The 23923-nt window shown below is 41.9% G+C and overlaps 1 protein-coding gene across 1 annotated transcript in view; it reads right to left on the bottom strand.

The window, feature by feature from the left end:
- The window catches only part of grin2aa (glutamate receptor, ionotropic, N-methyl D-aspartate 2A, a), a 265381-nt gene that overhangs the window by 79102 nt on the left and 162356 nt on the right, over positions 1–23923 (bottom strand). The window contains exon 4 of the mRNA XM_036590374.1: positions 18171–18285. Within this exon, the coding sequence (XP_036446267.1) occupies positions 18171–18285 (115 nt within the window). The remainder of the gene's footprint in view (positions 1–18170; positions 18286–23923) is intronic.

The raw sequence follows: 23923 nt of genomic DNA, 5'->3' as shown, positions 1-23923 counted from the left end.
TTGGTGTTGGTAAAGACTTTTGAGAGTTCCTTAAACAGTAACGAAAACAAACAAATGGATCCTCAACCAATTTAAGCTTCACCTCTCAGTCGAAGCCCAGAGCACCAAACTGAAGCTCTTACTTTGGACTCATTATGAGAAGAACCAGTTTACTGGAACAGACCATTATGTTTGGAAGGGTTGAAGGGAAAGAGGAAGATGACGACCAGCTCGAGATGAGTATAGACAATCAGAGGGATCATGAACCAGCCATTCATAAGCTTGAAGACCCAAAGAGAAGACAGGACATTCTGGAGGAACACTATTCAAATGGTCACCAGGAGCCAGAAATGACTCGCCGGCACTTAAGGACAATATTCTACACTACAATACACTGACAAAATATTATAATACATTTCATTTTCAATGGTTAATGGTCAGCGAACTTCTCTTTATATATATTTTACTCTCTTTGTCCATCCTCTATCTCTGTCTCTGTTTCTGTCTCACCCCCTCTCTCTCTATTGTCCGTCCGAGAGCAGTTGGACGGCAGAGATGCAGCCATTGTCCAGGTGGTGCAGGCACGTGATACGTTGTGGCTGCCATGTCCTGGCGCGATGGCCCGCAGCCCAAATGGCAGAGAGATCCGTTTCACACCGACACAGTTTACAACTGCCTCCAACTGATTGACCACTCCAAGCCAATCCTCAGGGTATTCCACCATCCCCAGTGCAGAATGTGTGTGTGTGTGTTCCTGAGGTTAATATTAGGGTTACCGTCGCTGTCCAGAGAAAAACGAGTATCTCCAAAGTAGTACATTTACAGGAGAGACCAAAAACACTCTTACCTTTTAATGTAAGTTAATGTAAAGAGAATTTATTCCAACTGACTTTGGAGCATTTCTATTGGTCCAATTATCATGAAATGTTCACCCAATGTAAAGGGCAGCTGGTGTGTTGAAATGATACAGAAAAATAAAAATCGACAAAAATGGAGATAAATGTTTTTCTTTAGACAGCGACGATATGCAGTACTGTGCAAAAGTCAGAAGCCACTCTTAATTTATTTGATTTCCTGTCCAAATGCTGATTAAGCCCAAATTATCCATTTCTTTAAGGAGATGTTTCTGAGGAGATTAGATATAAGATAATCCACTTGCATAAAGACAGAGAAAGGCAAAGAAAATAAGTGAAAAAACAGGCATAGACCAGTTCTAAAAAGCTCCAGAGAAAATGTGGCTCCTAACAACCACCTGGAAGAGCTGGCCGACCCCAAAACTGCCCCCATCAGATAAACAGCACTTAAAGCTCTCATCTCTGAGAGAGAGGAGAAAATCAAGCTGCTTCAGATCTGAAAACATCCACAGGTGTTTCTGTCCATCCTTCCACTGTGAGAAGACGACTCAGCGCTGTGGGTCTGAAAGGACGTGTAGCTGTCAAGAAGAACCTCACTGAGAAAAGGAGACGGACACATCAAACAAAGAAGCTGAACGATGGACTGACCACCCCAGAGTCCAGACCTCAGCACCACTGAATGTGTTTGATTACTTCAGAAAATGATCAACCAGCTTCTAAGACTGAACTTTGGAGGTGTGTCTGCAGATTCTTTGAGGAGCTGAAAGTGAGTCTCCTGAAGAGAATGGAAGCTGGAAAGACTGGACACACTCAACATCCAAACATCTAATATCTGATATTTGTCCCGGCTGGACGTTAAATAGATAAAGGCTGGTCTCTGACTTTTGCACAGTACTTTATGTAATACACACAAGGGACATATGTATGACCCGACGTTCTGACGTTGTATAAAAACAAGTGTGAGTGTTTTGTCTGCCTGTCTAAGTCCATATCCGTCTGCGTTCCTCCGTGCGAGAGAGAATGAGGGAGACAGACCGAGCGAGCGAGCGTGTGTCCATGTCTATTTACCCAGCAGTCACACTTTTCAGTCCCACATCTCCTTGTCATCTCTAGCTGGGTCCTCCATCAGGGCCAGAACGTCCAGATAAATATTTATCTTAGGGCAGGTGCCCGGGGGTCCGGGTCAGTGTCTCCCACGCTGCAGCTTTTGTCAATAATGAAATTCTGAGAGCAAACTTGGAGCCCTGCAGATCCGAGGAATCCAATTTTGATTAACTCCAGGTTCAGAGCCTATCAAAGTTCACGGGCCGCAATCATATCTGCGCTGAGGAGCGCGGGGATTAACCGTTATTTTCAGATGGCTGTTTGCTTCAGGTGCTGCTGAAAAGCAGCAGCCGTTTGGAGCACTTGACACAGGCGCCAGCCGTGTGAAGTAAACAAGCTGGCGCTGCGTCTCAGCACGCTTTGTGGACGAAATGCTGTAGACTGTGTAATTAACATGCCATCGAGTGTGTTATAGTTGATTATTAACATGTACGCTGATCAGGCATAACATCATGACCACCTCCTTGTTTCACTCTGTAGTTCTACAGTTACAGACTGTAGTCCATCTGTTTCTCTGATACTTTGTTAGCCCCCTTTTACCCTGTTCTTCAGTGGTCAGGACCCCCATGGACCCCCACAGAGCAGGTACTATTTGGGTGGTGGGTCATTCTCAGCACTGCAGTAACTCTGACGTGGTGGTGGTGTGTTAGCGTGTGTTGTGCTGGTCTGAGTAGATCAGACACAGCAGTGTGGCTCGTTTTTGGCAGATCGCCCTTAAGTGGTATTAAACCCAGTGTGGGAAAACGAATGTGTAGCACGTTTGCTTGATTTTAACACAAAACAGGAAATCATTATCTTTGTAGTGCTAATCTGGTGAGCAAAATGACTTATAAGGTGAGGTTTCCGCATTAAACACACTATATTATGATAATTTCATTATTATGAGATAAAAAATTAAATGACATCTGTATTTAGTGAAGGATGACTGAAAGTTTTTGTCCTTTAGCAGCCTGAGAATAGCATACTCCCAACCAGCTATTTTTCTTGGAGTATGGATTGTTTACTGTGAATAGTATTATCAGTATATTAATATATAGGTAAATATTTTAATGAAAGTGTGTGTATTTTATCATATTTCATGTCGCTGATGTACAAAAGCAATAAGCTACTAATAAGCTGTCACAATGATTTTACAGGTATAGGGGGTTTTAGTCCACTTCATGTTGTAACAAACACCCCTCACATGATAAAACCGCAGTGATGTGTGGTTTATTGCTTTTTTACAAACGTTATGAGTCATTTTATTAAAATACGCCAAAAAACAAAACAATCCAGAGTGTCACGTTATGTATTTACTAAAAAATTGCTAAATTACTACTAAAAATGACTGTATTCTCACTCAGTGAGCTTGAATGGGTCAATAAGGGGTCCATTTAGGGCTTGACTTGTAGCCCACAATGGGCTGTCAGCACAGGGCTCATGAGATTTTGCTCACTGGTAAATGATTGTCACCTCAATGTTGGCTCTGTGCAGGCAGCCCTTACTCAGTAACAGCCCGACTTAAGTCAGGGTTTTGTGTGGGTTTATTCATGTCTACAGTTCAGTGGGCTGCATTCAGGAATGCTGATGTGGGCTCAGTATGAACTATTCCATGCAGGGCTCATGTGGGTTTTGTGTGGGTTTGCCCAGGGCCACATTAACCACAGTCAGCCCACCGTCAGCCCACAGTGGCCCAGTGGGGGCACGTTTGCTGGGGTATTAATTAGCAGACTGGCATATCTTACCTACATTTTGTGGCTGTATTTATGAAAATACAAAGACTGGACTGGATCAGGAGAAAAAAGCTGGATCAGGACCTTCTCACCACTGGTGTTTCATTCAGTCTCATAGCCACAGGTGTAGAAAATCACCTAGCCATGTAGTCTGCCTTTGCACACATTAGTGAAAGAATGGGTCGTAAAGAGCTCACTGAATTCGAGTGTGGTGCTGTAATAGGAGCCACCGTTGCAACAGCTCATTTTCCAAAATTCTTCCCTCCTAGATTTTCCACGATCAGCTGTGAGTGGTATAACCAAAAAATGGAAGCGTTTAGGAACCACAGCAACTCAGCCACGAAGTGTCAGACCATGTAAAGTTACAGAGCAGGTCACCGAGTTCTGAGGAGCATAGAGCAAAAGTCACCAACGCTCTCCTGATCAATAACTGCAGAGTTCAAACCTCCTCTGGCATCAACATCAGCATAAACACTTTGGAGCTTCATGGCAGGGTTTTCATGGCTGAGCAGCTGCATACAAGCCTTACATCACCAAGCACAATGCCAAGCGTCGGATGGAGTGGAGCGCCACCACTGGACTCAGTGAAAATGTATTCTGTGGAGTGAGGAATCAGCTTCTCTATCTGTCAGTCTGATAGACGAGTCTGGGTTTGGTGAACGCCAGGAGAACGTTACCTGCCTGACTGCACTGTGCCAGCTGTAGAGTTTGGTGGAGGAGGGCTGATGATACGGGGCTGTTTTTCAGGGGTTGGTCTAGAACCCTTAGTTCCAGTGAAGGGAAATCTTAATGCTACCTTTGGGATGACCTAGAACACAGGTTGCGAGCCAGGCCCTCTCATCCAACATCAGTGTCTGACCTCACAAATGCTCTTCTGGATGAATGGACTAACAGAAGCATCCAGAATTGCTTAAAACAAAAACATACATTAAAGTTAATTAATGCAGTGACTTTAAATCATTAACACACTGACTGTTCTCATTCTCTTAATCTGTAGTGTGCGTCCACATGGCCCACCAGCTGCATTGGTCACTTGCATTTAAGAGGCCCACTGGCGGCCCAGCGGCAGCCAAGAAGCTCAGAGAGTCTCTCCGGCTTCATCTGTTTTAATTAGCCGAGCTCTGCTCCCCGCTTGGCTCTCCATCTGAGCCTTTCTCTCCAGCTGGGCGGCAGTTTAAAAGCAGAAGAGCGGCTCTGGAGCCAGCTCAGCTCCTCCACACTCAGCCCAAAGTGCTGAACGGGATTCGTCAGGCCCTCTCCACCGCCTCCTTTATCCCTAATTGCCATTCCGACTGCTAGCCCTTCTCAGCCGAGCGGCTGCAGGCAGGCGGCGGAGAGGCCGCGTGTTTGGGTTGTGGAGGGAACGTGAGTGCTGAACTCTCAGCATGAGGGGCCATTTCAGAGCATGTGCATGTGTGGACGTGAAAGGTCTGGGTAACAGCACAATGCAGTGCCCCCTCGTGTTCTCCAGCACTCGGTACTGCAGGTTTTTGCACAATTTTAGTTTGTAGGTGGAGCCTTATTTTAGCCACGCCCCTGCATTTCAGAGCAGGAATGAGGCTGCATCCCTGTCCCTCATGGCCACATGGTGAGCAGTTAGATCCCATTGTTTTGAAGCAAATGAGTCCCAAAGTCTGAAAATCAGTGTGGAACATTAAGAATCGCCATATTTTCTGCAGTTCAGCACTTTTTAGTGTTTTAATGTAAATTATGATGATTTACTGTGTGAACAGCTGTTCAGAGCTGTGTTTGCTGGTCTGTACTGGAGTTTTTTAGCTCAGAATGAGCTAAAATTGTCACCAAAACATTTGGTAAAGTTTGCGTAGAGTTATGATTGTTTTGGTAGTGACAAAATGGAAAGGTGAATGATTTATTTTAATAAAATAAACATAATTAAGGTTTAGAGTCACTCAAAGGATTTTATTCTAAAATACTGAGATCAGTTAAAAGCCCCAAATGTGTTTCAGCTCTGACTTTGAACCAGTTCAGCTGAATCATTCACATGCAGAAAAATATCAAAACGTTTCAAAAAAGATTGCTTTGATGTATTTGAGGGCATGAACATTTTTTCACAGGTGTTCACAGGTGCTCACAGGTGTCACAGGTGTTTCACAGGTTTTCACAGGTGTTCACACTTAAAAAGATGTTATTTTCAAATCACTAATAAAAAGAAAAATGTTACGCTGTGGTTTCAGAGTCTCTCGCTAACTCTGTGGAGTTCCTGAGTTTTGCTGAGCACTCTTAAAAAAGATGCTTCTTCAAGGGTTCTTTAGTAAAGAAAATGGTTCTATAAAGAACCATGAACACTCAAAGAACCCTTTGAATGATTAAATGGTTCTTTGCATGGTGAAGTGGTTCTTCGGACTGATGGAGATGATTCCTCAAGGGTTCTCTAGTAAAGGCAATGGTTCTGTTTAGCACCGTTTTCATGCTTACATGCATGGTGAATGATGGAGAACATGCTGTATATGGGTCTATGTAGAACCTTTTTAAAAATGGTTCTATATAGCACTAAAAAGGGTTCTGCTATTGTACACTCTTAAAAATGGTGGTTCTTCGAGGACATGGTGCTATATAGAACCATGAACACTCAAATAACCCTTTGCGTCATTAAAGAGTTCTTCAGATTGATGGAGAATGTGCTGTAGATAGTTCTATATAGAACCTTTTTGAAAAGGGTTCTATACCGCACCCAAATGGGTTCAAATAGAAGAACTCTTTTGGGTGCTATACAGAACCCATTTCAAAAAGATTCTATATAGAATCATTTACAGCACATTCTGAAGAACCCCTTCATGATGTAAAGAAGCCTTTAATCATGCAAAGGGTTCTATGAGTGTCTGTCGTTCTTTATAGAACCATTTTCCCTACTAAAACCCTTAAAGAACCCTCTTTTTTAAGAGTGTACTTACATTTCTGTATTATTTATCGTTGTGTACCGACTGTGGCCCATTTGCTTTTCCCTCAGCGTTCCGTGTTCCTGTCCTGAGTCTCTGGAAATCTGGATGCGTGTGCAGGAACGTTTTACTGAAAACAACAGCACGACTGTGATACTCTGCGGGATCAGGGTTACAAAGTGGAACCTGAACATTTAGTTACTCCATTACCCATGTGTGTCAAACACAAGGCCCACGGGCCACAACATCATCCCATTTCTATTAATATTAGAATGTTTCACAGTGCACTGCACTACAGTCCCCAGCATGCACTGCAATGTGCTCTGACTCTCCTACCACAACAGCAGTCTATGGGACAGTGGTTATACCTCAATTCTCCACAATTGAACACCAGTTATATCACCAAATGCATTTCAGCTGCAGTTCAGCCAACATAAACACTTAACATCAGCTCAGCGGCTCAGAAACTGAACCCCAGTCTTAATGAACTTGCAGTAAAGAAAAGATGCCAGGTGTCCAGTTCAAGCAGATAGGTAGGTTTAAAAGACCTGGGGACATTTAAATTAGGAATATTTCAAGTATTCATGTAATATTTCAAGGTCTACTACAAGTGTCTGTATTTTACTGCTGAAGTTCTTGTGTATTTTGAATAAACACTGGTCAGTTCAGGTTACAACACAACATTAATTAAAAATGAAATATAAACGTTTTTTTCTCTGGCCCACAGATTTGATGAGATTCTTTAATGTGGCCCTTTTACTGGTTGAGTTTGACGCCCCTGATCTGATGCATTATGGAGGGAATTACACATTACAGGCGCTCTGCGCTGGTGGGAGCGGCCAGTTTAGCGCATTATCTGCTAAAACATTCACGCAACCTTATAATTAATGTATGACTGGCGCAGGATGAAGCCTTGTTTCAGTCACACCCTTTTTGTATGGGAGCTCATTTACACCAGACAGAAGAAAAAAAATGTATGCTCATAATTTAATTATGTTTCTTTATCTCAAAATAATGCCTTACTTTCTTGATATTTTGAATAATAACTTATTCTGTGAAAATAATAATGTAAAATAGTAATGTCTCATGTTTTCAGGATTATGACTTAGTAAGTCAAACAACTGATCTGTTATGTCAAAATTATGACTTTTTTTTAAATTGTGACTTAGTAAGATGAAATAAAAACATTTTCTTAATATTTTGATAAAATGTCTTATTATATTGATTTAACGACTATTTTTCTCGAGATTACTCATTTTCTCAAGATTGGCTTAGTAAGTAAAAAATTTGATTTATTATGTCAAAATTATGACAACTTTTCTCAAGTTGTGACTTAGTAAGTTGATGTAATGACTTGCTATGTTGAAATAATGACTAATTTTCTTAAGATTTTGATTAGTAAGTTGAAATAGTAACGTATTATATTGAAATAATGACGACTTTTCTCGAGATTACTCATTTTCTCAAGATTTTGATTTCCTAAGTCAAGAAAATTATTTGTTATGTCAAAATAATGACTCATTTTCTCAAGATTGTGACTTAGTAAGTTGATATAATGACTTGCTATGTTGAAATAATGACTAATTTTCTCAAGACTTTGATTTAGTAAGTTTAAATAGTGACATATTAAAATAATGATGACTTTTCTTGAGATTACTCATTTTCTCAAGATTTTGATTTGCTTAGTCAAGAAAAGTATGTATTATATGGAAATAATGAAATAATAGTTTTCTCAACAATGTGACTTACTGCGTTGAAATATTGACTTATGTTCTCAATATTTTTATTACTAATACAAATAATGACTAATTGTCCCGAGATTTTGAAGAAAGTTTAATTGTTTCAAAATAATAATTATTTTTGAGAAAGTAAGTAATTATTTCATCATAATAATTCAAACATGAGTCAAAATCTGACATATTACTGCCAGAAAAACAACAGGTGACTTTATTCACCTGACTGAACTGGACTTTTGCTTCGTTGGACAAAACGAGCCTCTCTGTGGGAAAATAGGGCACAAAACATTGGTAGATCTTCCCCTAATGTGCTGATGTCTGAAGATGACCAACAAGAACTTATTAAGGTCTTCCTTCACCCTCCCTCTGAAATGATGTCCGCTCTCAATCTCGGAGCACTTAATCCACAAAATGGACCTGATTTAGCGATTTAGCGTTGTCACGTACAGTAAATGCCGCTAAATCTCAGACGCTCGTTCTCCAAAAGCACTTGGAGTGAGTTCAGCATGTGTGTTTGGCAGCCGTCTGTCATTTAGGTTGAAGCCAATAACAGAAACAAAATCACGTATTAAATCAGGCGCAGTTAATCAGAGGCAGCTCTAATCTCTTCCTCGACTCATCCACGAGACGACACACAATACGCTGCTAGCACAGCTAGCCCGGCTTGTTTTTGTTCCACTAAAACTGTGACTGGTTGCAAAATAAATCAATTAGTCTGCCGGCGCGTTCGCGCGAGAGCCAGACAGTTATCAAAACACAGCGCGCTGGCCCAGGAGTGCTGAAGCAGCAAGCGGGGCAGCTAATCACTTTCTCTTTGTGTGTTCTTCATTTGCATCTGCCTCAGATCTGTTTTGCCGCTTTAATGAACGCGTGCGGCAGATGTTTATGAAATATGAAGCTCATATTCAGCAGGGAACGGGCAAAGCCTGCTTCTGTAATAATGACTAACACTCACGCAAATGTGTTTTTCAACAAGCTGTCACAATCTGACAGAGAGAGAAATCACGGAGACGGGGGTGACACGACCGTCCCGACCGAGCGTTCGGCTGACTTTCTCAGCTCAGTCGCGAAGTTTTACGGCAGCTTTCGCGACGGCCGGCAGGCGTGGAGGTGATGACATCACTACTGCAGATCTGCTACTGCTCTGTGTTCTCCTTCTAATCAGGTTAATCTCGTTCTTGCAGGTAAACAGTAAACATGTACTTCACCCTTTGAATAATGTTCCACTGACCAATAAATGACCGATATATTTCACCACCTTTCTCTCCTCTCAGTGTAAACCGGGCGGTCCTAATCTTGGGTTCCGTAATCACTCCACTGACCAATCACAAAGCTGCGTCTCTTGCCCCGCCCACACAGAACAGAGTCAGAGTTATGCTAACCGTACACTAGACGACTTTTTAAAGACTAAAGTCTGACAGTCTCTCTCATCTAAAGACAACGTCACAGTTTTTAGTCACAGATTATGATTTTGCAAAGACTGGGAATCTTGCAGTGTCACTATTTGCAAGACTGCAACTAGATTTTTGAGATTATTTCCCATCATGCACCTGGTGGAAATTTACAGGCAGATAAACAGTTTTCCTTCCACTCTGTAGGGGTACAGATGGGAAGATACGCTGGCTGGGCGTGTAAAGATCTGAGGCTCAGAGCTGTTCAGTGTAGAACTGTACACTCTGGCAGATCATCACCCAGAATTTCAGTTAACCTGTAAAATGTGCAGCTACTTTTTTTAATTTGACCTAAAGATTTACACGTCAACAAAACATGCAGCGATTCAGCATCGCTGATTGGGTGTTTATTAACTAAACATGAAAAAAACAAACAAAATAAGAAACCGCTGTAACAGAACATCGATGACTCTTCAGTAATGCCGTTCTTAAAGCCCTCTGCGCTTTTCAGGTGTTACACTCAGAGCACCTGAAATATTAAAACAGCCAGTTTACATTTTAAGTTAATATGATTTTTGTATTAAAGTGGAACAGATTTGTCTTTTTTGCAGAGATTTCAGGCTCTCAGCGCATGCGTCTCTCTCGCCCCCCTCTCTCTCTCTCTTTCTCCCTCTCTCTCTTTCTCTTTCTCCCTCTCTCTCTCTCTCTCTCTCTAAGCCAAGACTTAAAACTTACGATAATATTAAACACAGTTGATTTTGTCGCAGCGTCAAGACGAGAAAAAGGCTGAGTTAAGACGGCCGTCCTGACCACCTCACACTAAACAGCTGAGATGACGCGAGAGCGACGCGACTCTAGCAGGACTTTATTCCGATTTTATTCCGACATTGGAAATTTGTCTGCGACAGTGAAATCGCTTGAAAAGTCGTTTGCTGTGAGGCCGGCATTAAAGAAGCTTAGCGAGCTGAAGCTAACCCAAACTAACCAAAAGCTAGCGAGCTAGACCACCTGTCGGTAGCTGCCTGTCGTCCATTCACTCGTTTATCAACACCAACATTGTTCACTCGTCTGTCCGTCTGTTCGTCTGTGACTTTTTCGTCCAGTTTCGTCACATACAAGCTGGATAATGATGTTAGTTCTGTATGAGGGGCGGAGCAGGCTAGGAGCGATGGACAGAGAGCTGTCAATCAAACTGCTCATTAGCCACGCCCACACAGTTCTCAGACGGGTCTGATCAGCAGTTTTAAAGCTGTGTTTTATCATATTTATGTCGTATTTTAATGCAAGATTTGCTGGATGTTTAATATGACATTCAAGTTTAGTATCATAAAACATTTTTAATATTTTCACTCTTTCCTGAGACTTTAAACTGAGAACCATTAGATCAATATGATGAAAATATTACAGTTACTAAAGACATTTTCATAATATAGGATATGGACAGAATCATCTAGCAGTGCCACATTTAAAAAACTACCTAATGTACCAATGTTTACATGCTGCGCCATTCAGTTCAGCAGGACTAATCCTGCCCTCTTTGTAATGAAACACGCAGTAGATCAGTGCGTTTTAAGCACTGATGATATCCACACTGACAGTTTGCTCAGAAAAGCGTACTGTGATGTTATTTATCACAATAATTTGTCATATTGCCCACCGCCAGCTTCCAAGGCTATTATGGAGTCCTCAGCTTTCCTGTTTGTTCGGATCAGCAGGTGAGGAACACTTTCTTGAGAAGCCATTTCAAGACACGTCTGGTCCGTTTGAGCTTCCCTGAGCACAAATTTCAATAATTTGTTACTACATAGTGTCTTCTTTCTTCCATCAAAATGTAACAACTCACAATTTGCCTCCCCTCTAAAATGTCTTCTGATTTTTTGATGACATCACGGTGCACCAGTGGGCGGGGCAAACCAACATTAACCATGAATATCATGTTTCACCTCATCCCCGCCCACCAAACCCACCTGTCGCTGAGCTCGGCCTGCTCTGAGTTAAAGTAAGCACATAACCTTTGTTACAGTGAATAGTGAAGTAGAGAGGTGGAATGTGGAACCTGATTAGAGCCTTAGGGCTCTAGACGTGCGCTCTCTAAAGGATTCTTCAAGGATTCTTTAGTAAAGACAAGCTGAAATGGTTCTTTGCATTGCTGAATGGCTCTTCAGAGTGATGGAGAATGTGTTGTTTATGGTTCTATATCGCACCAAAAGGGTTTTGCTACTGTTTCAATGTCAAGCTTGTAAAAAGATAGGAAACCATTTTGGTGCTATATAGAACCCTTTTCAAAAAGGTCCTAAATAGAACACATCCTCCATGAATGTAAAGAACCATTTCACCATGCAAAGAACCATTTAAGCATGAAAACGGTTCTTTGAGTATTCACGGTTCCATATAGAAATACTGTGTTTACTAAAGAACCCTTGAAGAACCATCCTGTTTAAGAGTGTATGGAAAGAACCTTTTTATTATGCGTGCAGGCTAAGAACTCCTCCCTGGCCGTAGCCGCAGTCGAGAGCATTAGCGGGAACTTCATACCGGAGCAATATTCTTTATGGCGTGCTGACCACAGCAGCGGCCCCTTCGGTCAGCGTGACGCGCAGATTCCGGCGCGGTCCATCAGAGCCGTAAATCTGCTCGCAGCTTTTGTCTTTGCTCATCCAGCACTTCGCTGCTGATGAATTGGCTTTGTCAGATTAATATCAACGCAGTGCAGCGCCAAACCGCATTACTCTCCTATTATGTTGGGAAAAACAATGCATCTGTCATGTCGCTGCGTCCCTCAGCGCTACGGCTCACTCGGAGAGCGCTCTGCAGCCGCACGCACGCCTCAGCACCGCAGGTGAGGGGAAAATCAATCCCCTCACAGTCTGGGTTTGGTATTCTGCAGCGTAGAGCTGATGCCTCAGTGCACTGTGGGGCACATTTTAACCCTTAGAAGTCAACAATTATTCATTTTGCTATTCAAACAGAATTACATACATACATCATCTAAACCGCTTATCCTTCTGGGTCGCAGTGGGGTGCTGGAGCCTATCCCAGCTGTCATTGGGCGGAAGGCAGGATACACCCTGGACAGGTCGCCAGTCCATCACAGGGCAGACAGACAGACATACACATACACACACTCACACCTGGGGTAATTCAGCATGTCCAATCAGCCTGACTGCATGTCTTTGGACTGTGGGAGGAAACCGGAGTACCCAGAGGAAACCCACGCAGACACGGGGAGAACAGGCAAACTCCACACAGAAATGACCCTGGTCACCCGGCCGGGAATCGAACCCAGGCCCTTCTTGCTGTGAGGCGACAGCGCTACCCACTGCGCCACCAATCAAATTATGTGCAGGCTTTCAGCTTTAATTCGAGCCAAACTGGGTGAACGCTGCAGGAACTACTACCATTTAACAACCATTTCCACAGTGTCCACCCCATTTTTAGGCACTTATAAATCCCTCAGTCAGTTTTTATGTACTAGTGTCACACCTCCCTCTGACCCTGCTTCCTCTATGGACTCGATCTCCCAGAACTCCCTTGGAGATCACATGACTGTAGCACGACCACCGTCACCCAATCGTGTTCTTCCTCACCTGAGTACTGACAGAGAACTTGTAGAGAGGAGAATTAGCACTCTGTAATTAGGATTTCTCAAACACTAGAGGGCACTCCTGAGCAAGTCCAAAATGAATGGGTTAAGATGGAGCATTTGAGCAAAATCATAGTGAGTGAACAGCCAAAGAGCTGCTCTGCTCACCAACCAATCAGCACTCAGCAGCAGTAATGTTAGCGTCCTGCTGCCCAAAACCTGTTTACTGTAGAATAAAGGAAAAATTTGCGTTTTCAGTGAAATCCATCCTTCTGCTTTCTAAAACTAAAGGAAAGTTCTGGTTCAGTGATTAGAAACTATTTTAACTTTTCGTTTTTAGCTGTTAAGCTCTATTCACTCCCATTCATTGAGGACTTGCTTGCAGGCGCCCTCTGCTGTTTAGCATGTTTTTGATATAACGGTGGAAATAGGAAGTGGCCAGGCTCCTCATAAACCGGTTGTAATGATTGTTTGCTATAGATAGTACATAAACTCAGGCTTTAGTTTAGCAAGTTGCTTCTGTTACCGGGCTACTGAGCGGTCATCTCTGTGTTTATTGACCACCTGTGTATCATACCTCGCTCTGGATTTTCGACTTTATCTTTCTGCATAACTCCTTGTTGGATCTTGTTTGCCTGGACCTGTCCTTGTTACGCTTTGCTGGATTTGTATCAGGTTTTTCCTGGATAAGACCTTTTCCTGTTTCTTGGTAATGACTGTGCCAAAAGCCTTCTTATCTGTGTATCTGTATGTCTGGTCTATATACCAGATATACAAATATGTACACATATATACGCCATTCTCTGTTTTGTGCTTCCACAAGTGAAAACAAAGCGAAATCCCACTCTGCGTTCAGCCTGAGTGGCACCCGGCGCCCGTTTTTGTTCTGCTTTAATCAACATCAACAAGCAGAAACTTGACATGGAATTAATTAATGTAATTACTTTCATGTGGATTCAATTTGGCATCACAAACGGGCCGATCTTTGCAGCTGTCAGCACGACACAAAAAAGTCAAGAGGACCGTGGACGGTTTCAGCGGCGGCCACTGGCGAGGAAATCAGGACAGGCAGAGAGATAAACCCGTGATTATTTTAGTTATGAAAGGCTGTACTGCGGCTTCATTCTGATTACTTGATTTAATAATCATAATAATCAGTATATTACTCAATTACATGCACAATCACCAGCCACAGCTCTAATATATACAGAGAAACAGAGAAATGAATTGGAGAAAGAGTGCAGAGGAGTTAGCAGAGAGAGAGAGAGAGTTGTGGTGTTATTTATAGAGCGTGTAGTCCTGCTACTGAGCCATCTGCCACTGATGGTCCCATCAAACCCCAAACACAGCGAGGTCTGCAGGGCTAAAGGGAAATAAAGGAAACCTCACATGGCACCGCGCTCAGGAGCGGCTAGAGCTCAGGTCTGCGTTCTGCCAGAGCTTTCATCTGAAGTGATCTCATATCTGAACATTCCTCTGCTGCACTATTAAAGATAAAAGTGCGAGAAAGTGTTCTTTGAGCAAAGCCACAGAAGAACCTCATTCATCATTTGGATGGTTCTTTTCATAAATGAGTTGTGTGAGTGTGAAAATCCTTAAAGAACCTCCACAAAGACATTCTACACCAAAAACTGTGCGTCCAAGCCAATAAACATTTAGGAACCTTTATTTTTAAAAAATAGGGGGCGATATGGCTTCTACTGTTTCATTTAAAAAGCCTCTATAATGTTCATATGATCCACACAGTCACTCTGACAGACTGTAATACACTACAGGAAGTGTAGGGGGCGATATGGCTTCTACTGTTTCATTTAAAAAGCCTCTATAATGTTCATATGATCCACACAGTCACTCTGACAGACTGTAATACACTACAGGAAGTGTAGGGGGCGATATGGCTTCTACTGTTTCATTTACAAAGCTCTATAATGTTTATATGATCCACACAGTCACTCTGACAGACTGTAATACACTACAGGAAGTGTAGGGGGCGATATGGCTTCTACTGTTTCATTTAAAAAGCCTCTATAATGTTCATATGATGCACACAGTCACTCTGACAGACTGTAATACTCTACAGGAAGTGTAGGGGGCGATATGGCTTCTACTGTTTCATTTAAAAAGCTCTATAATGTTCATATGATCCACACAGTCACTCTGACAGATTGCAGTGCACAGGAACACTGAGGATCACCACTGTGATACATAAGTTTAAGGCTACTGTGAAAAAAGGTTAATGCAGCATTGAATAATTTCCCGAAGAACTGAAATTGTTTCAAATAAGAATCAAGTTATGATCAAATTTGAGGTTTCATGAAGCACTGGATCATTTCCTAAAGATTCATAACTGAATTGTTTCCTAAAAATCCCAAATTAAATCTGAATTACCATAAAATGTGAGATTTTATGACGCATATCATCATTTCCTAAAGAGCTTATGGAAATTTGAGATTTCTGCTGGATGCAAAGGAAGAGCAATTGCAGAATAATAGTTTGATTAATCAATTAATGGAGTAATTCTTAATAGATTAATGAACGCTAAAATAATTATTAGTTGAAGCCTCAGTTTTGATTCACCCTGAAATCTAGCACATCATCCGGGTTGGAAATAAACTCTACATGCACACTGATCTCCAAAAGGAGGATTGAGGACCAGTGTAAACATTACATAACATAAACCGGCCCAGAGAAACAGAGGAACGTGTTTGTTGAACGTATTAGTCTGTGAGCTCCTCGAGAAAAAGACCCATCAAACATTACAGCGTTAAAAACGTAAAGCTTTTCTACAAATAAGATTTCCAACCCTGGTCTGCGAAGCTCAAGGTTTACCGCTGGGGTCTAATTTAGCACACTTTACCCAACTGTAACACAAATCCAATAAGGTATCGGTCAGACAACTGCGGCTTAACGAGCCAGAAGAGCAGATATTAAGACAAACCACCAATTTGTGGCTCTGCAGCGAAAATAAGGCGACTTCCTTGCGAAGAATCGTCGCGTCTGTCGACTCCCACAGTCCCTGTGATCATATCCGTCTCTCCGACCGTGATGAAGTGGACCTCTCGGCGCGAACGTGAAATCATGCTTTTCATAAGTGGCCGCGTCTCTCGGTGAGGGACCAATCCTGCCAATTAAGCCTCCTACCAATATTGACTGAGCTGCAGAAGAGTCCACACAAATCAATTCCTCCATTGTTTCGCTCTTCCAATTAGACCTTCACTGTACTGGAGCCTCTCTGAGAGAAAAGGAGGCCCGGCTGTGTGTTTGTGTCCGTATGCGCTACTTAACATGTGGGTGTTCATGTTGAAGTGCAAACCTGGGCGGGTTGAGATCTCTAAAAAAAACCCAAGGCCTAATTACAACTCCGAATTTGCAATATCTGGCAACGTGCGGCCGAAGCGGCGAGGTAATTACTGCGCTGACACACTTCTACACCGTTCCAGGCTGTAATTAAAATGGCGGCTTCATGGGCACCAATATTGTGTGAACAGTTGTTAATGACGCTTTGCTTGAAGGAGCTATAATGAAATTGTAATGGTGCTGGTAAAGAGGTCAGCAGCAGCAACTAGGGCTGTAAAATACTGCGTGACGCATCAAACCGAAGAGGCGGATTCAAATACATCAATTTGAGAAGTTTAGGATCAATTATACTCAATTATAATAATTTTCTATAAAGCATGTGGTCATTTTTGCCCAAAATAAAATCTTTAGGACATTTTCAAATGCAAAACAAATGAAAAATCGTAACAAATGTTGGTGCACGGTGTATTGTTTTTATCAATTTATTGTCTGTGTTCCTGTCTGTAAACAGTTCCTTCAGTCAGATTTGTTCAGTGTACTTACAAAAATAAATGAGAAATAATTTTAGAAATAATTCTTAAAAATAGTCACATTGAATCGATATGAATCATGATGAGATCTGAGGTTTAATGATGCACTGAATCATTACCTAAAGAATCATAATCTAATTGAATCTGAATTGAATCATGCTGACGTTTGATATTTCATGATGCACTGAATCATTTCTTAGAGAATCATAATCAAATCAAATATGAATCAAATCAGGAGGAAATCTGAGATTTCATGATCCACTGAATTGGTTATTAAAGATTTAGAATCGAATAGTACTCAAATGTCAGATGTCATGATCCACTGATTTCTTTCTCAAAGAATTCTAATCAAATCTGGATTGAATTGTGGAGAAATCTAAGATTTCACTGTACACTGAGTCACTACTAAACAGTCAAAATCGAAGCTGAATCTAATGATGGTGAAATCTGATTTTCATTATGCACTGAATTGTTTCCTAAATATCTGTAATAAAATAGAATCTGAATTGAATCATGATGAAATTTGACATTTCATGATGCACTGAATCATTTCCTGAGGAATCATATGAAATATGTATAAAATCCTGGTGAGATTTGATGATGCACTGAATCTTTTCTTATGAATCTTAATCCAACTGAATTGAATCATTTGAGATTTCTAAGGATTTCCTGAAAAAGAGAATCAAATACAAATCGCACAGTAATAAAATTTGTTTCTTGATTAACTGAATCATTTGCTACAGAATTGTAACTGAATCATGGTGAAATCTAATATTTCATTACTGAATCGTTTCCTAAAAATAAAGAGATCGTAATGAAATTTAAGATCTTATGATGGTCTGAATCATTTGCTACAGATTCGCATTTGAATCATCTCATCTCATGAAATAGTGAATTGTTACAGAGTTGTTATTGAATCTGAATTAAATCACTATGAAATTTAAGCCAAGAATCTATTTCATGCAAAGAATCATTTCCAGAAGAATCATAATTGAATCATGGTAAAATCTGATACTCACGATGCACTGAATCACTTCCTAATGAATTGTAAACAAATCATCATGAGGTCAGAAATTAACACCCCTACCTTCTCCCATTCTCGGTCCTTATTCAGCACGATGACCACCAGTTTGGGATGCTCCTGGTATCCGTCCTCGGTGAAGGACAAATCCCTGCCGTCCCAGGTCACGTTCATCATGTACCTGCAGGACACACATACAGAGAGCCGGTGATACCCAGAAATAGAGCAGGAAGTCCAAATCCATCTCTGACCACAGCAGGAGGAGAAGAAAGGAAGAAAAAAACGCTCTGAGTGCTGCAGATATTAATTCTATACGTAAAAGAATCAACATAATATATGAAGGTCGTTTGAAACGTGCAGGGGCAGAAGACAAAAGGAAGAATTAATGAGCCATCCAACAACTAACGACTGACCTAAATCAGATGTCACATTAAGCAAAGATGAAAAATCTGCCCGGGATATTATTAGTATCGTATGAAATCCGCATTTGTCAATGCCACTCGTCCCTTCCAAAGGAGGAGAGAGAGAGAGAGAGAGAGACAGAGAGAGAGAGAGAGAGAGAGAGAGAGAGAGAGAGAGAGCGTGACAGACGAGGTGTAAAGGTTGTCAGAAACCAGAGGGGAGATAAATAAATACGAAGGGAACAGGAGGTGTGTGTACGTCTGACAGGGTTCCTGACATTTTAGTGCATCTCTGTGTTCTTGTTCTGTCGCTTTAAGTGCGAGACGTAAAAGAACACGCAGCCCCCCTCGCTCTTCACACCAGGCCGCATGCCGCCGACCTAAGGAGGCCTCGGAGGCAGCTTCTCTGTAATTATGAGCCATTCGTTTTAATGCGAGCGGGCAGAGTGCTGAGTAATGCATCTGGAGCTGCGCTTCCACACGTTAGACGCCTCACTGAACTGACGGGGGTCTGCTGAAGTTTGAACACCCCCAGTCAAACAGCATTTGTTGAGTGAAAATAAGTGAACGCGTCCTCTACAGGGAACAAACTTGGCCTTTTTCTGCAAATTTTAGAGCTGAATTTTGACTTATCTGCTTAATTTAACTAATTGAACATAAGACACACAACATACAATATGCCAGAACTTCTGCACAGGCCTCGTTATATTTTTTCTAGTATGTTAAATTCAGCAAATAACTGGTTATGGTGCTTTAAAACATGCAGGTATGTCTCTGTGTAACTTATTTTCACTTAAAAATTAATGAAATTTGTCCAAACATATGCAGACGACTGTATCAGTCGTCTTCGGGTCACTGGGTCACTGGGTCACTGGGTCACTGGCACCGCCTCCCACGCTTTAAATGTGTTACTCTCATTACTCTTAAAAATAGGCCACCACTTAGTAAGGCATGGGAATAAGATCCTAATGCGTGGCCACCACTTAGTAAGGCGTGGGAATAAGATCCTAATGCATGGCCACCACTTAGTAAGGCATGGGAATAAGATCCTAATGCGTGGCCACGACTTAGTAAGGCATGGGAACGAGATCCTAATGCGTGGCGACGACTTAGTAAGGCGTGGGAACGAGATCCTAATGCGTGGCCACGACTTAGTTAGCCGTGGGAACGAGATCCTAATGCCTGGCCACGACTTAGTAAGGTGTGGGAACGAGATCCTAATGCGTGGCCACGACTTAGTAAGGCGTGGGAACGAGATCCTAATGCGTGGCCACGACTTAGTAAAGTGTGGGAACAAGATCCTAATGCGTGGCCACAAGTTAATAAGGTGTGGAACGAGATCCTAATGCGTGACCACAACTTAGTAAGGCGTGGCAACGAGATCCTAATGCGTGGCCACGAAACTTAGTAAGCCGTGGGAACGAGATCCTAATGCGTGGCCACGACTTAGTAAGCCGTGGGAACAAGATCCTAATGCATGGCCATGACTTAGTAAGGCGTGGGAACGAGATCCTAATGCATGGCCATGACTTAGTAAGGCGTGGCCACAAGATACTTGTATAAATAAAATAAACGCGTGGCCACGACTTAGTAAGGCGTGGGAATGAGATGATTATGTCGTGGCCACGACTTTAGTAAAGTGTGGGAACGAGATCCTAATGCGTGGCCATGACTTGGTATGCCGTGATCTCGTTCCCACGCCGTACTAAGTCATGGCCACACATTAGGATCCGTTCCCACGCGTTAAGAAGGCGTGGCCACGCATTATTTTTATTTATATAGTCACCAGCAGGGCTCAATAAAAATGATTTGGTACAGAACCTCAACTTTAGGTTCCTTAAGCCCTAAAAAGGCTCCTCACATCTCATTTGCAAAACGATCCTTTAGCCGTGTAAAGCCGATGTGGCTACTTCTGCCATTTTATCTACTCTTTTCCGATAATAACACGATTTCTGAACTCTGTTGTTGCCTCTGCTCAAATTACACTGTGTTGATTTTCTAAGTGAAAATGAAGCCCTATTGGAGCTGGATTAGCGTCACCAAAGGTGGTCCGGTACTGTTATCTGTGAGTGATTTGACTGGCCGATTCGTACAGGACAAAGGAAATTACCCAAATGGCCCGGATTGAAACATCATTGAGCGGATGTCTATGTCAGCATTATGCAACAGGCACCACACTTCTAAACAATAACAACTCACTGTGCAGCTAAATGTTGCAAAACGCGACTCACTATCAGCGGTAACTCCAAATTATGGTGCATAATCATAGAGTACGGGAAGCAATATACATAGAATGGTTGTGCATTTCAGTAGTCTTGTCATAATTAAGAAACTGGGTCAAATCAAGTTCTATTTAGCGGTTAGCCTTGTCTTTAGGTCACAAAAAAGGAAAACAAAGATTCAGATTCATACTGGATTAAAATCACTCCACAATTATTACAGTCAGACTGTAAAACTACACACACTGCAGATTCATACTGGATTAAAATCACTCCACAATTATTACTGTCAGACTGTAAAACTACACACACTGCAGATTCATACTGGATTAAAATCACTCCACAATTATTACAGTCAGACTGTAAAACTACACACACTGCAGATTCATACTGGATTAAAATCGCTCCACAATTATTACTGTCAGACTGTAAAACTGCAGATTCATACTGGATTAAAATCACTCCACAATTATTACGGTCAGACTGTAAAACTGCACACACTGCAGATTCATACTGATTAGAATCATGGGTCTTTTTGGTAATCATTCAAATTACAGCAGCTCCCCAGACAAAACCGATCCAGCTCCAACAGAGCTTAAATTAACACGTCCTCTACAGAGAACACTCTTAAGTAGGGCATTCTTCTGCTAATTTTAGCACACAAAAAAGGCCATATTTTATATTTTATTTTTTCTCCGACATGTTAAATTCAGTAGATAAACAGTAATTGTGCATTAAAATGTGCAGAAGTGTGTCTCTGTAGAGGACGTGTTCTCTTATTTTCACAAATCAACAAAACATGTCATTTGTCCAGGGCAGGGGTGGGCAAACTTTTGCACAGGACTGTATTTGATTTGTAAAGAATGTGATCTGACAAAGCTGAAGATCTGAACGATAACATGCACAGGACTGTAATACACCAGTCACGCTTCATCATCATTCAGATTAAACAAATCTGTGATGATTAAACTAATCAGCCATATCCATTAATATGTGAACAACCCCCCATCCTCTTCCCTCCCCCACCCCCGACTGCGATCTCTCATTCAATCGGTCTTTTTAACGCACATACGCAGCAATAATTAGATCTAAGAAATGTAGTAGAACCAGAGCCGGTTTATGACGAGCCTGACCACTTCCTATTTCCACCGTTATATCAAAAACAGGACTGCTAAACAGCAGAGGGCGCCTGTGAGCGAGTCCTCAATAAATGGGAGTAAACAGAGCTCAACGACTAAAAATGAAAAGTTAAAATAGTTTCTAATCACTGAACCAGAACTTTCCTTTAATTTTAGAAAGTAGAAGGATGAGTTTCACTAAAAACGCAAAGAAAACCTGTGTTTCCTTTATTCTACAGTAAACAAGTTTTGGGCAGTAGATCGGTGGCATTACTGATACTGAGTGCTGACTGGTTGGCGAGCGGAGCAGCTCAATGGCTGTTCGCGCTCACAGACGTCATGGACGTTCATGAGGCGCCGTTTTAAACTCCTATAACTCGAGTTTAAGAGCTCTTAGAAATAAAACATCAGTGTTAAAATGTTTTATGCTGAAATGAATGAATTCTTTTATATTAAAAATGTTTCAGCATTTATAAACTGTGATTTTGCTCAAATGCTCCATCTTAACCCATTCATTTTGGACTCGCTCAGGAGCGCCCTCTAGCGTTTGAGAAACCTGGATGACATTACGGGGTGGTAATTCTCCTCTCTATGAGTTCTCTGGTAGAACTAGCTGGTGAGCTAGCTTAGCTGGTCAGTAGCACAGCATCACAGTTTATGTGCACAACTTTGCAAAGTAAAAGAGAAGATGAGAGAAGAGTGGAGCTGAGAGAGAAAGAGTGTATACTCAAAACAGCAAGAGAGCAACAGGTCAGTCTTCAGCCTCCTCTACTCTCCTGACCACTCAAGCTAGCCGGCTACCGCTAACGCTAAAGAACCTTTGTCTTTAATCACATGGAACCCTTCTGTGAATATACACTTACATGTGTACACTCTTCAAAAAAATAGTTCCTTAAGGGTTCTTTAGTAAAGGGAATGGTTTTATTTAGAACCATTTAATGCTCAAATGGTTCTTTGCATGGTAAAATGGGTAAAATGGCTCTGCAGATTGATTTGGGTTCAATATAGAACATTTTTTTAAATGGTTCTAAATAACACCAAAAAGGGCTCTGCGATTGCTAAGCTGTCAAGCTTGCACCAATAGCAGAACCCTTTTTGGTGCTATAGAACCATTTTCAAAAAGGTTCTATCCAGACCAGAATATATACTGATGAGGTTTTGATTAGGTTTGGAGCTAAACTCTGCAGGCCGATACATCTCCAGGACCTGGATTGGCCCCCCTGGGCTTTTGGCTAAAAGCCCCCCACCCACCAATTCATACCCTGCTAGGATTTTCAGAGACTACTGAGTCCTGACTGGAGAACAATGAGAGAACTCTCCGTCTTCATGGGATGTGTTTCCGTTCTCAGTAGGCCTGCAGGTATCCAGCTTAGGCCTGCTTCCACACCTGGCCACGCCTTGTTGTCTCGTGGATCACCGTGCTGACTTTACCTTTCCACCAATTACTGGGGAGCCTGGAACTTTCTACACGTCTCAATTTGAGCTTTGGCATGGTGGCTCACGAGGGTGAAGCCCCAGCCCGTCATGGCCTGTCGCCTACAGATGTCTGCCCTGTGGACATCAGCAGAGAACCACAGATGGAAACAGAGAAAGAGAGAGAGAGAGAGGAATCACGCTCGGTTTGGCTCATATTTGGGCTTTTTTCCAGGCTTTAGCTGGCCAAAGCTGCAGTCTTGCCAAACAACCCGTGTCCACCTCCCCTCTGCTGTCCACACCTTTACCCCTTCCTCCATGACGACACGTCCCACCTATCAACTGAAAAAAACCCACATCATAGTATAAGGGTGGGCGAACTGGCAAAAAAATAAAGAGTACAGTTTTCATGCACAAAGGAACTGAAGGGAAGATAAAAAATTGGGATAAAAATAAATAAAGTGGCTGTTGCTGTTGTTATTTGCTTGTTTACAGATTCTTTTTTATGATCCATGCAGTTGTTCAGTGTTCACTGTTCATACTGGAGATAAATCAAAATGCTCGAATCCTTGAACAGTCGTTATATATACAAATAGAACAACAGATTAATATGCAAACTAGCTTATGTTATATGTTACACATACTCATATTTAAGAACCATGAGATGT

Source organism: Colossoma macropomum, unplaced genomic scaffold, assembly GCF_904425465.1.
Source record: "Colossoma macropomum unplaced genomic scaffold, Colossoma_macropomum, whole genome shotgun sequence".
NCBI lineage: Eukaryota > Metazoa > Chordata > Actinopteri > Characiformes > Serrasalmidae > Colossoma > Colossoma macropomum.
The sequence above is the reverse complement of the archived record's forward strand: the minus strand, read 5'-3'. Positions and strand labels throughout refer to the sequence as shown.